This window comes from Mizuhopecten yessoensis, unplaced genomic scaffold (assembly GCF_002113885.1).
Source record: "Mizuhopecten yessoensis strain PY_sf001 unplaced genomic scaffold, ASM211388v2 scaffold6719, whole genome shotgun sequence".
Lineage (NCBI taxonomy): Eukaryota > Metazoa > Mollusca > Bivalvia > Pectinida > Pectinidae > Mizuhopecten > Mizuhopecten yessoensis.
The window spans coordinates 1,295,288-1,310,078 of record NW_018406690.1 but is presented as its reverse complement, the minus strand read 5'-3'; the positions used below and the strand labels follow the sequence as shown (position 1 = coordinate 1,310,078).

General features: G+C 38.9%; 1 protein-coding gene across 1 annotated transcript in view; it reads right to left on the bottom strand.

Moving 5' to 3' along the window:
• Positions 1–348: 348 nt before the first annotated feature.
• Positions 349–14,791, bottom strand: part of LOC110452529 — a 25,300-nt gene continuing 10,857 nt past the window's right edge. The window contains exon 2 of the mRNA XM_021501128.1: positions 349–3,012. Within this exon, the coding sequence (XP_021356803.1) occupies positions 1,165–3,012 (1,848 nt within the window). The 3' untranslated portion in view covers positions 349–1,164. The remainder of the gene's footprint in view (positions 3,013–14,791) is intronic.

The window sequence follows — 14,791 nt, the reverse complement described above, 5'->3', positions numbered from 1 at the left end:
TTTGATATTTTTGTTAAACAATTTCTAAATAACCAAGAGGCCTACCGGCATGCTTTTAACCATTAGCGTGCCGTATAAAGGCAATTATGTCTTTTCAATTTTTAGGTAACAGGTATCAAATGTTTTAAAATCTTTTTAAAAACTACTTCTTAATAACCCAGAGGACTAGGGTCACGATATTTGCCATAGCTGTGCTGGGATGAAGGGCTATCAAGTTTGTTAAAATAGAAATGACAAAAGTCAAACATCGTTGTATTTCTACATTGTTACTGTTCCCAACAGATTTGTGCATGTTTCATAGAAGTATCGATGTTTTTAAAAGTAAAGACAAATAACGGAAGACACAACTTCATTCGAAGCTTTTATTCTAAAGTTGTTCCACAACCCCAAATAGCGATTCAGCAGGCTGAAGAGAGCGCACACACAATAACTTAACCAGCTGATAAAACATGACTCTAATTTGTCAAACGAAACTTGCTGCGAGATCTGATAAAGACAGCAACAGAAGAACGTGGTTTGTCATGTACCAAGCACGAGCAGCACGAGCACGAGCAGCGAGCACGAGCGCGTAGATCCAAAGTACGACACACTTAGTTTTACATCACGATGTTAGCATGACGATATGGGAACCTTCACTCAACACATAATGCTGTTTTCATTAGACATTGTAATCATTTAAACAATGATGATGTTGGCAGTTCTACTCCAAACGGAAATTACATGAAAGCAGGTTTTTCTTTTTAAACAAAAGAGCGATTGCTTCTAAAATCTATTTATAGCTCAAGGCCTCCTCTTTAGCGTTTCTCGTGTGTACAAGTTTGTCTACGCTAATCTGGTTTTGGTAATTGCATAATGTAACAAGACGGCGTAAAATTGGCAAAGCATTAAAAAAAGTCTTCTTAGAAAATCTTGTTGAATTGACTTTGTGACGGACAAAGACTATAATCAAATGTAACTCTTGGTTAAATACTTCAATGATTTTATGAGTGCATCTGTGATAAGGTTTTAACCAAACCCATTTACAGTAAAGCCTTGGTATATCAAAGTTTTATGTATCCAAGAGGAATACAGATAAATCAAGATACCTTCCAAGGGAGCGATAAAGACTGGACATTCCAAATATCTCACCTCCTAAAAACGAAGTTTGATTGTATAGCAGCTCAACTACAGCGACGTTTCAAGAAGTGTTTTCTTCACAATGTTTGTTTTCCGTTTATCGTTATTCTTGGTTTCCGTTTTCGACACTCTTTGACCAACTGAATTAGTTTTCTCATTACTGTCCGTTAATTTTTCAGTTCCTTGAAGTTGTCTTCCGGTTAAGTCTTCATACGAACCCTCTCTCGACGATACTGCTTCAACGTATCCCTCATCCGGTATCGATTTGGTAACTCGCGCATGCGTATTTTGTAAATTGCGGTTATCCGGAACACGTTTGTTTAAACAATGTTCCGGTGATGGAGACAAGATCTGTCCTTTCTCGTGTTCGATAATCTTTTGATCAGGCAGTTTTTGTTCACTAGACATAGATTCTTTGAGCACGAGGTTTGAACAGTCACAAGACGTATCCGCGCCAGATAATGCAGTCTGTTGACGTTGAACATTGAAAGACGTCGTTGTTTTTATGTTGGCAAAGACCTCATCCTCGCCACAAGAAAGATTCCCAGAGGAATTCGACATTTTATGTTCACAAGAACTTTCCGGTTTATTTTGAAGATCACGTGCTTTCACATCTCGTCTTGGATTGGTCACACGGCTTCTCGTTCTAGACGGCGAAGAAAAGAGCTGTGTAGTTCTGTTACACGGTAAACTATGTCGCCTCGTACTGAACACGTGTTGGTCCCTGAAAGGCGATCCCTCGGAACCAGTGCTTTGTTTAAATTGGGGGGATACTCGAGACACAGGGAGTGACTGGACGGAATGAACGGTCTCAACAGAACCGTAGTAGTCTGAAGTAAAACTTTGCTCTCGGATGTGGTCGATGTTTGTTGTAGAACCCGACAGTGCCTTGGAAACTCTTATGTTAGACCGCTTGGTAACACCCGTCTTTTCCTCCTGATTTCTATTTAGATTCAAGACTCTAGGAGGTAACTGTTTGTCTTCCATACAGCTGTTCTCTTTGTTTTCACGAATACACTCATCTGATAATGACGATGAGCAGAGTGTGTCTTCATTGGTATTTTCTTTCTGAACTTCGTCAACCACTTTTGATATAATGCTTTTCTTATTTTTTCGTATTCTAGTTCCTTGTCCAACACCGTTGCTCACACCGTGCATTTTGGTTGGTGACGGCATTTGTTTTGACGAAGAAGCTGGTTTGTTCATTGCAGCCCCTTTACTTTTTTCTAACTGCCAGGCACGTAAAACGTCCATGTGGTTTTTAGCGTCTGCTTTGTTTGTGTTTAATGACGTTGACGATAGTCTTGGCGATGATTTGTTCGTCAGAAGGTTTGACGAGCTGCCATATTGTCTCATGACGGCTTGAAGGGGACCCGGAAAGTTATAATTTAACTTCATATCTGATATGATTTTAGAATGTGTTTCTTTGTTAGCAGATTTCGTCAAAACGGCCTCGCATTGAAAACTTGCTCTTCTTTCGCGTTGGTGGGCTTTGTTTTCAGACGAGGTGGAGTCAATCGGAGTAGACTGTGGAATACACTGTACACTCGCCCGTCGTTGGTCGAGATATCGAGGGTCAGGAAACGTCATTTGTAAATCAACAGATTGGTATCCTCGAAAGGAAGACAATTTCCGTCTAACTCCATCATCACTTAACGATGTATCTTTCCTTTGCTCATCAACGCTTACGTCACTATCAACTGAATCAAGACTGTTATTGCTGGCGTAACTGTAACGACTAGGAGATGAACCATCCTCGATCCCATTGGAATATATTTCGTCATTTCCAGCTCCGTGTTCAGCACTACTCTGTTGAACTGGCGCATCTTCTTCGGATATACTAGAGAGGCTAGCACGTGAATGCCATTGTGCGGTCAGGCCTTTGTCTCTGAGATGCTGGAAAAATAGAAACGAGGCAAATTAGTTAATACAATAAAATAGAAATCCACCTGACGGCACATATTAAGATAGTAGTGTATTGTTTAAATACTACGACCATGCATACGGAATACATATGGCATCACTGAGTGCTTCCGGTTCGTATTCCTTGGCTTCCGGTCCATTGTACATCGTTGCAGCAAATATCGACATGTAACTTGAGTTTTAAGTTTTATGTTACTCATACAAATATAATTTTAAGTGTAAACTATGGTCCTCGTGGGTCTTTATTTGGACTTATAAAAATATTGTATCTTGTATCTTGTTACAACTTTTCAATATATTTCCTATTGAGAGTTAACCGTTTCCTGTATTGATATTATGGCTGCAACGATACATTAACATAGCGATATGATACGTATCACGATACATACAGTAACAGTTGAAGCAAAGCGAAAAGGCATGTTGCAATTTTTTTAATGGCAATATTTCAGCCGGAATTGGACTTGATCCAAAATGGGCATGACTTTAAGTTTCGCACAATTCACGTCTTTTGACGTGCATTATCGAGCTGAAGCTGTCACTCCCCATGTTGGGAATATTTGTAGACTAAATTCAGAAACGACAAAATCCGGAAAATATCGTAGTTGTATCGTGACCTCCCAAAAAAATTGTTTATCGTACCGTATTCAAAATATCACGATATATCGTGCGATCGTTGCAGCCCTATAATATGATTGTGAACTAAGGTGTCTATATTACCAGAATGAAATCAGACTCCGTTATATCAAGATTCACTAGTAGTGAATCATCGAGCCCATTTAGGAACGATTTTATTCCACACTCATTGAAGACCAAAAAAAATAATTGTATCATATCAATAGCAAGAAATAGGGCCCGATTCACAAAGCGTGACATTCCATTAGCTGTAACGATATGATGTGTTGTTGGAATGCCAGTGCTATTGTTTAGTTCAAAGCTATTACGATTATATAATTAAAACATTCTTCTTTAAAGCATGTCAACAGGTTTTTCAAATTCATTCACGGCACGGTTCTATATGTTATAGCTGAACAAAAGCTAAAAACATCATATCTGATCGAAATTCCTATTTTTATACATGTTTTCGCTCCTTACAAATTATGATGTTAATTATGGTATTATGTCACAGTTATGTACATGTACCCGAGACCGGTAAGCAGCGTGTATATTGAAATGTCAAACTCGCGTGAGTTTAATCTCAAGTTATGGAATATTCCTTGACTCAACAGCCAAAACATGTATATGAGAAACTTTTAATTTATTTTGTCTGACAGTGTCTGGAATTCTTTCACATAGAAAAACGTGATTTTTTTTATTGACACTCTGAATAGACGCGTTGGACCATTGCCATTAATTATTTACTCACGGCCAACCTTACCAAAGGTTGTTACGTAATTCAGAAACACATTCCAGCGTTGCCTGAGCTGAACACTTTGTATTTTATGCACCCTTTTTACAGATAAAGTTTACCTGCAATTAACAAGGCTACACCGACTGAAACATGTGCTTTTACGATGGTTATTTCACTATGGTATACGTTGAGGGGATTGATTTTAAACACACTACTTTCACTGTTTTAACAAATTGGAATTGAAGAATTAGAACATACATGTACATGCATATACCAAATTTTAATGCCAAACCGTCACTGATTTTTCAGAACAGTCTTTTGTTGAAAAGTGATATACTTAAAATATATTCATATCTAGATCTCCCTACTCTGTATTACAAAATGATCAAACCTGATTGCTTAGGCCACTGTCACGTGTAGTTAGGCAGGATTATTAAGGGGTGAACTATTTGAATCCATTGTATTACGATACTATTTTCATTTCCACTGCATGTTCCTGTATCAGCATTATCATAAGAAATTGCGTTCATAGGGCTATGAATGCAATACGATCAGCGTCGTTTTGAAGTTTTATTCTTCCGCTCACAGGGGCACGCAACTACTATTAATATTGATCTTGTTTTAGGCTTTCTGAAGGGGCACGCAACTACTATTAATTTTGATCTTGTTTTAGGCTTTCAGTCAGAAAGCCTAAAACAAGATCAATATTAATAGTAGTTGCGTGCCCCTGTGTTCCGCTTCGATTAACAAGAGACAACCGTTAGAAGCAAACAGTATGTTGTCGTTAGGCTGTTCCGTGAATCTTGTTTGTAATGACGACAGAGACATTGTTTTTGTCATATCAATAACTCTGTACTTTGCTGCCATATAAATTTTGATATTAATTTATTCTTCTGTAGAAAACAGAGAAATCATTTTTTTCTGTTACTCTTGAATCTGAGAGCTTTTATTACACAGTAAAAACCAGTCTAAGACTGCACGGTAAAGTCGATACGACCGGTTAAAAGGAAAACGCAAAGTGCTATGGTGACCCCAGCTTTTAGCACTCCGTATCACCCGATCCCTCGTCTTAAAAGTTTAAAACTAGGTGATAAAGACTTTGATTTCGTTTTTGAGATACATATAAAACGTTCTATTAGGCAGGTAACTATTAATTAAATCGTCTTTCAAGTCCCTGTTGTGCATGTAGGTATATATATGTGTACGTACGTGTCAAAGATAAGCTTTTTTCTCGGCGGCGGGTGACACTCGGGACCAGTAGGATTAATCGTAGCTCCTGTTTACTCAGATTTCATTAGCTCATACAATCCCAACGTGAGTCAGATGAAAGAAAGAAAATGGTTTGGTCGAAAAGGGGCGAATTGGGGAATACTGGGACTGGATTACTACGGCATCAGGGACTGGGAAAGGGCTTTGATGGGGTGGGGGAATAGAAGGGAGGACGTCAAGAGTGGGATAGGGCGTTGATGGGGTGGGGAATAGAAGGTAGGAAGTCAGGAGTTGGGTGGGGCGTTGATTGGGTTGGGAAATAGAAGGGAGGAGGTCTGGAGTGGGGTCGTACGTTGATTGGGTGGGGAAATAGAAGGGAGGAGGTCAGGAGTTGGGTGAGGCGTTGATGGGGTGGGAAATAAAAGGGAGGAGGTCAGGAGTGGGGTCGTGCGTTGATGGGGTGCAGGAAAAGAAGGTAAGAAGTCAGGAGTTGGGTGGGGCGTTGATGGGGTGGGAAATAGAAGGGAGGAGGTCAGTAGTGGGGTCGTGCGTTGATGGGGTGGGGAATAGAAGATAAGAAGTCAGGAGTTGGGTGAGGCGTTGATGGGGTGGGAAATAGAAGGGAGGAGGTCAGTAGTGGGGTGGGACTTTAACGGGTTGGGGAAATAGAAGGGATGAGGTCAGGAGTGGGATAGGGCATTGTTGGGTGGGAAAATAGAAGGGAGGAGGTCAGGAGGGGGGTAGGGTGTGATTGGGTGGGGAAATAGAAGGGAGGATGTTAGGAGGGGGTAGGGTGTGATTGGGTGGGGAAATAGAAGGGAGGATGTTAGGAGTGGATTCGGGTGTTGTTGGGGTGGGGGAATAGAAGGGAGGAGGTCAGGAGAGTGGGGTGGAGGATTAGAAGGGAGGAGATCATGAGAGTGGGGTTTGGGCGTTGATGGGATTGATGGTATAGGACAGAAGGAATGGGGCGGGGCGGTGTTGGTGTTACGGGAGCTAGAGGAGGATTAGGTTAGTGGGGTGGGGCGTTGTTCGGGTTGATGGTATAGGACAGGAGGAGTTGGGCGGGCGGTGTTGGGGGGATTGGAGCTAGGGGGGGACTGGGGAAGTTGGGTGGGGCGTTGTTCGGGTTGATGATATAGGACAGGAGGAGTGGGGCGGGGCGGGGCGGGGTAGGTGGGACGGGAACGAGAGAGGGATTTGGGAAGTGGGGTGGGGCGTTGTTCGGGTTGATGGTATAGGACAGGAGGAGTTGGGCGGGGCGGGGCGGTGTAGGTGTGACGGGAACGAGAGAGGGATTGGGGAAGTGGGGTGGGGCGTTGTTCGGGTTGATGGTATAGGACAGGAGGAGTTGGGCGGGCGGTGTTGGGGTGATTGGAGCTAGAGGGGGATTGGGGAAGTTGGGTGGGGCGTTGTTCGGGTTGATGGTATAGGTATGTCACGTCAAACTAATGGAAAGATGGGCATGAGTGCTACGAAAAGAAAGGAAGACAGAAAAAAAAAAGAAAAAAAAAGAGCAAAATATATTAATTCAGAAACAGCCTTTTATCATAAGGCACATTCTTACTTTTTTTAAACAGAAAAACAAAAGACTCTTCCATTAGTACTTCGAATGTCGGTCCTTCTTTGGGGGTCTGATTTGTATTAAATTATTTGTATATTATTATATTGTGTCGAATAATTTGTATCAATATCCGTATGTATTCGTTTATAATTGATGTACATGTATTTGTATTTTATAATGTTGTGTCTAATTATTTGTATGAAGATGTACACACACAGCGACTGTCTGATTCCGAATCTGTATGCTTCTATGTGTGTAAGAAAAATCCCAGCCAACAATATCTGAGTCCATATTTGGTGTCATTTTTGTACACACACCGTCTAATTATCTGTTTTGTTTTTGTTTTTACAAGTAAAAAGGTACATACAGATTAATTATGTCGATCATGAGAGTGCTTTATGTTTGTTGGAGGAGTTGATCAAAACAAAACAAAACCACGTTCGATTCCACAAATCTGATTCTGATGAAAATCACTAGTAAAGGCACTTAAGCGGGTCTGGTGTTGATTTATGATAAATTAAAATTAACTCTATAAACCAGGATATAAATTTTAAATGTAATCAGCGATAAAGTAGTTTTAACAATTTACTTTCTTTGTGATACAGAAAAATACAACATGCAGTGGACAAATAAGCGAAAATTTTCGCGTGTGGCAATGTTCGCGATGTGACCATTTAAACTGATCGCAGAGTGGAAATTTTCGCGATGTGACCATTTAACGTGATCGTAGCGTGGAAATGTTCGCTTGTGGATATGTTCGCGATGTGACCATTTAAATTGATCACAGTGTGGAAAATTTCGCGCTGGCAATAGTCCTGATATCAATATATTCTTATCTTTAATGTATATAATCAATTAGTAAATATTCGCGTGTCGAAAATTTTGCGCAAATACCCCATCGCGAAGAGGCGAACATTTCCACACCGCGAAACTTTCCATTTATACAGTACTCCTTTACTTCATCCCTCAACTACCAGCACCCTCGTGTCATATCGAGGGCACGAGGGTCAACCAAAAAAAGACAATAGTATTCCAAGGTCACTAAAGTGTCTCTTCAATTAAAATCGTTATCTGCGTAGGGTGTCAAGTCATTAAACCCTGCCAGTGGTCAGCTCCACACGTTGTCAATACTCCGTCAAACTGCCCAAGATTTGTTAGGTTGTTGTTATAAACAACAATATCCTGCTAAACTGTCAAGACTTTCAACGATTAAGCTACAAATTAAGTTGGTTTCAAGCAGTTTCTTGTGAAACTATTTCTTATTTTTTAGTATTTCCTAAAAACCGCGAAACTGGTTTTTTTGAGACATCAGTCAGTGGATTTAGTAGATGTGACATTACCAGGACAGCTAACAATACATTGAATCTAGAGTGAGACACGTTTGAATGGAGAGGTATTTCGGGTGATTATGATGGAACCTGCTGTGTGAACTATGTGGCAATAAAGTTGATCGACTACTTTTGCCTGGAGCATCACACTTACTCGTGGACATTTCACGGTTTCTCCTTGCACATAAAGACCTTTAAACTATATCCGAGTTACCATATCCATGTCAATTTCCAAAGCTGCTGTCGTGAGGTAGCTTCAGTAGTATAAACAGATTCTAAGCCTCTTGTCCAACTACCGGCACATGTTTCAGGTGGTCTCTTTGTTTACATTTACATACAATTCCATATACTACCTTAATTTTTGTGAAAACATTTTAAGATAAACATTTTGAATTGATATCATCGTCGATTCCCTGAATGTATCAGGAATATGGTACTGTCTCACTAAAGTTTCAGACACCGAGCACAGCCTAATCTCAGGCGAAAGACAGTCTACCAACCAAACAGGTGTTGCACCAATCATTTAAAAAATATATAAATCGATCCTAGACAAGGGAATAATGGGTTCATAAATATCTATACAACTATTTCATGTTTGTACAGAGAGAAAACATATCAAACTTAAAAATACAAGCATGGAATAAGTGTGCTTTATTACCAGATTTTTTCAACGGCCTGAATGAAGTATACATAAAATCCGTGTTCTTGATATCGAAAATTAATCCTATTGAACATTGTGATCTCTTGAAGATGTCCCCGGCGTCTAGTCCGTATAGGAAATATTCTGCACGTTATGACAGAATTAATTGGCAATGCAAACAGTACCTGCGGATGGTCTGCTTGGAGGCTTTGTAACCGATATCTTCAAAAGTTTGTTTCCTTGACTACCAAAATGTCTTGGACATCAGCGCCATATTCTCAAAACCAGACACGGTCCTCTGTTAGGGAAATTGTTTTTGAACTTTGTTACGAAGTATGAGTTGTAATAGATAAACATATGGACTATAGCTAATATAGCTTAAAGAACAATACCAATTACCGCCAGAGAATGGTAACCAGAATTGAACAGCAAGACTAAAACAACCAAAATTGTGTATGAAAAGAAGACGAATGGAAGACATTTCGACAAGTAGGGACGGCTGACATCCAAGCTCAAGACTACCAATTTTGTAATCATAACTGTGCATGGATACCGGCGAAGTTAATATGCTAAAACAATAACTTGTTGTTATATTTGTATGTAACAGGATCAACACACTGATCGATCAAATAAGAAAATAAGATTTTTTATTGACATACTTCGTGACCCTGTAAAAAGTTCGCTAGATTTAATTTAATCTATATTATAAGTCTTAACGCCCTCGGTGTTGTTTAGGATAAAAGTTTTATGCTGTTCATTACGGTTTTCATAAGTAATACATTATAGCCATTGCTAGTCCCTAATCGCATTTAAGGTAGTCGCCTAATTACAATCAAACATATTTCTTACCTGGCCAAGCAATTTCTTATGTTCCCCTAGGTGAAAGCACGAGATTTAAGTGACTTCGTTACATGTAGATGCTTAAGGTTGCATTATTGACGCATTAACAGTATATCTTTTATCAAAAGAAAGTTATAGGTAATAACACTGTGTTATATGCAAGTTACATAATAACACTGTGTTATATGCAAGTTACATAATAACACTGTGTTATATGCTAGTTACATAATAACACTGTGTTATATGCTAGTTACTAATAGCACTGTGTTATATGCAAGTTACATAATAACCCTGTGTTATATGCTAGTTATATAATAACACTGTGTTATATGCTAGTTACATAATAACACTGTGTTATATGCTAGTAACATAATAACACTGTGTTATATGCAAGTTACATAATAACACTGTGTTATATGCAAGTTACATAATAACACTGTGTTATATGCTAGTAACATAATAACACTGTGTTATATGCTAGTTATATAATAACACTGTGTTATATGCTAGTTATATAATAACACTGTGATATATGCTAGTTAAACACGGGCATGAGGCATTACACTTCATTGAACCTGGTGCATTGAACATCAAAATAAAACATTTTCCTGTTATGGCAATTATGTTGCAAGAAAACAGCAGACAATATCTTGAACTCAACATTTCAACATTTAAATGTGTTTGTTATGGAAATGACAGTTGTTTATCACGTGTCGAATACAGATATCAAATAAATAAATGTAAATTTTATTTATTTTACACGATTATGAAACAAGTTTTAACAACTTATACTAATCACTCTTACTGTTGGAGGAAACCGGAATACCCACGTAGTCGGGCAGGTGGTGACACCATGCCTTTTCACGTTCAATCGGGGAATCGAACCCCGGCCGCCTTGGTGAAAGTTAAGTGTCTATCCACTGCGCCACCCGACCATCCTTACATATACAGATATCGTCACCCTTTTTACAGAGTGAGGGCTTTTCCTTCATGTCCGCCCCTCATAGAGACAATGAAGAATGACACTTGATCGCAAAGGTCAGTTTTAGTATTAAATTTGAGACCGGACTTTTCAAGAACACCGAAATATGTGTCTCCCCTACCGCTCTTTGTTTCATTTCACAGACATACACACTAAAGCTGTTGCTAAGACAGACATACACACACAATCTGGTGCTAAGAATCAATGCTTTACCAACGGCTGTCCCTAAACAAACAATATCTAAACAACTACTTAAGACCGCCATTAGAAACCCGACATACTTAAGTTGCCTCTGCGACCGAGAGTATAGAACCTTTATATCACCCCGTTCACTCTGTTTGTATCAGAATACCGTCTGTCTCTTTACACTAACACGGCAATACTAGAATCATGTTATAATGTTTATAAATATTACCACACAGAGCTGAACATCAGCTCACCTGAATATGTATGGAAAGAAATTGATACTAAAAAGCATTCACAAAAGATTTTATCAAAGGCATATAATAATACATATAGAAGTACGGTACCTCTTTATAAAAACTCCATGATATAGTTTGACAAATATATGAATAAATTTCTGATTCAGTGGACACATCGGGTGGGAATATCTTAATGGTAAACATATATCTGATCTCGTTTCAATGGTTGTTTACAATTCAACTGTAATTGAAAGTTTTCACACACTCGACCTTTAATGAAAGGTCATTATGCATGATATAGTTGAATTCACATTTAAACAATATTACTGATTTCATTTCCTTAATTTATTGTAACTATAAATCAAAACGTAAACTAGAACGTATCTCTATTTGATGTTGAATTAGCGTAATTCATTTTTTTTTCTTTTCTAATATTTTTAGAGTGTTGAGTTAAGTATGTATTGAACGATAACAATTGTTGTAGGTTTAAATTTACCATAACAAACTCATACGATTTATGTGTAGACGTTCGTTTACGATACATCAATATGGTTTCTCTAATGAAACTGCTTTTGAAGCGCTAGTATGGACTAAATAAAGTTGCGTTGTCAAAGGGGGTGTCATTTTGATTAAGGAGATTCTATAATGTTAGCATATAGATATTATTATATGGCAATATAATTGAACACTTTACTGCAATCCTATTGGGACTTAAGAAAGGATATGGAATGGCTTTTCAATAGTAACACCTGAACTAGGTCCGTCATACGTACGATCAGACGGATGGACGGACATCGTACAATACCACCGTTCTATAGTTCACTAGATCTAGACTAGTACTAAATGAAATGTAAGATTAGTACCTTGTCTTATACCAAGCTCATTTTAAAATATGTTCATATTCATTCTATCTATGTAAAAGATAATGTGACAAAATTCTTCAAGCACTCAATTTAAAAATTACCGGCATATTTATTGATGGTTTGTGGAGAGTAACAGTTCGAACAGTTGGTAAATATCGGATAAAAAGCGATATACGTCTCGGATATGGAGCAAAATGTGTGAGGTGGTTCGACTCCGACCTAGACAAGTTAAACAAGATTATAGTCTACTGTTCACTATACCCAAGCATATTAACCGAACGATGTTGACTCTGGACAAACTTTACTTGGATAGGGTATATATTTTGAGAGAGTTTTACTCCCGGTATATAATCCTCGTGCTTTGTGGTAACTAGTAAACAGAACGATAGCCGATATCCCGGTAGATAACACTGCTTTATTATATCCAAAGTCCGGGTATAGCAGTGTACGAAAAGTACATACTTGATGTGGGGTCCATTAGAAGGGGATTGAGGGATACATAAGATAAAAAAATCTTCAAAGTGAATTTATCTTTCAATGTATGAAGATTTTGAAAAGGAATTTGATTACTAGTTAACCCCGTTGGTCTACAATTAGTTAATTCTGACCACAGGGGCCTGTCACAATAGGGATTCTGAATAGTTTGATGGCATATTTTATTGACAACAAGGGCCTGTCACAATAGGGATTCTGAATAGTTTGATGGTATATTTTATTGACAACATGGGTCTGTCACAATAGGGATTCTGAATAGTTTAATGGTATAGTTTATTGACAACAGGGGTCTGTCACAATAGGGGTTCTGAATAGTTTGATGGTAACTTTCATTTACAAAGTCAACACCATCCCCAACTGAAGGTGACTCTTACAAAAAGAGGAGGAGAATATTACTACTTTTCGCATTTTCATGAAAAGGGTCTGAAAAATGGTAAAGTTACTGTATTAGAGTGTGTTATATATGGAGGATAACTAGGGCTTTGGAGGGTGTGTATGTATGGGAGGTAATTGGGGCTTTGGAGGGTGTGTATGTATGGGAGGTAATTGGGGCTATGGAGGGTGTGTGTGTATGTGAGGGAATTGGGGTTATGGTGAGTTTGTGTGTGGGAGGTGGGAGGTAATTGGGTCTATGGAGAGTTTGTGTGTGGGAGGGGGGAGGTAATTCGGGCTATGGAGAGTTTGTGTGTGTGAGGGGTGGGGGGTGGGGGGGTGGGTAATTCGGGCTATGGAGAGTTTGTTGTGTGTGGGAGGTGGGAGGTAATTGGGGCTATGGATAATTTGTGTGTGGGAGGGGGAGGTAATTTGGGCTATGGAGTGTGTGTGTGTGTGTGTGTGTATGTGTGTGTGTGTGCGTGTGTGTGTGTGTGTGTGAGAGAGGGGGGGGGGTAATTTGGGTTATGGAGAGTTTGTGTGTATGAGGGGGAGGTAATTAGGGCTATGAAGGGTGTATGTAGGGGAGGTAATTGGGGCTTTGGAGAGTGTGTGTGCGTGTGTGTGTATAGGAGGTAATTGGGGCTATGGAGAGTTTGTTGTTTGAAGGGGGGGGGGGGGCGTATTGGGGTTATGGAGAGTTTGTGTGTTGGATGGGGATGTAATTGGGGTTATGGAGGGTATGTGTATGTGTGAGGTACATGTAATTGAGATGGAATTTGAGTGTACATATTTAATGAAGGAAGGTTAGATTGGGGAGAGGTTCATAAGGAAGCTATCTGGGGTTGATGAACGATTTGGGTTAAGTTAGAGAAACGGAGCGTTGCTGAAATGGTAGAACTAGTCAAGATTTTATAAATTTGGTAAATAGGTCATATTATCCAATTCGTGTACAAAATGTCGACTTGATACATCTTATATTGCCAATATATCGACTTGGTATACACATCTTATACTGCCAATATATTGCCTAGGTATGCATTTCTAATACCGCCAAAACGTCGACTTTGCATACACATCTTATACTGCCAATATGTCGAAGTGGTATACACATCTTATACTGCCAACATGTCGACTTGGTATACACATCTTATGCTGCCAATATGTCGATTTGGTATACACATCTTATACTGCCAATATATCGACTTTGTATACACATCTTATACTGCTAATATGTCGAATTGGTATACACATCTTATACTGCCAACATGTCGAATTGGTATACACATCTTATACTGCTAATATGTCGACTTGGTATACACATCTTATACTGCCAATATGTCGACTTGGTATACACATCTTATATTGCCAATATATCGACTTGGTATACACATCTTATACTGACAATATATTGCCTAGGTATGCATATCTTAAACCGCCAAAATATTGATTTGGTATGCACATCTTATGCTGCCAATATGTCGATTTGGTATACACATCTTATACTGCCAATATATCGACTTGGTATTCACATCTTATGCTGCCAATATGTCGATTTGGTATACATATCTTATACTGCCAATACATCGACTTGGTATGCACATCTTATGCTGCCAATATGTCGATTTGGTATACACATCTTATACTGCCAATATATCGACTTGGTATGCACATCTTATGCTGCCAATA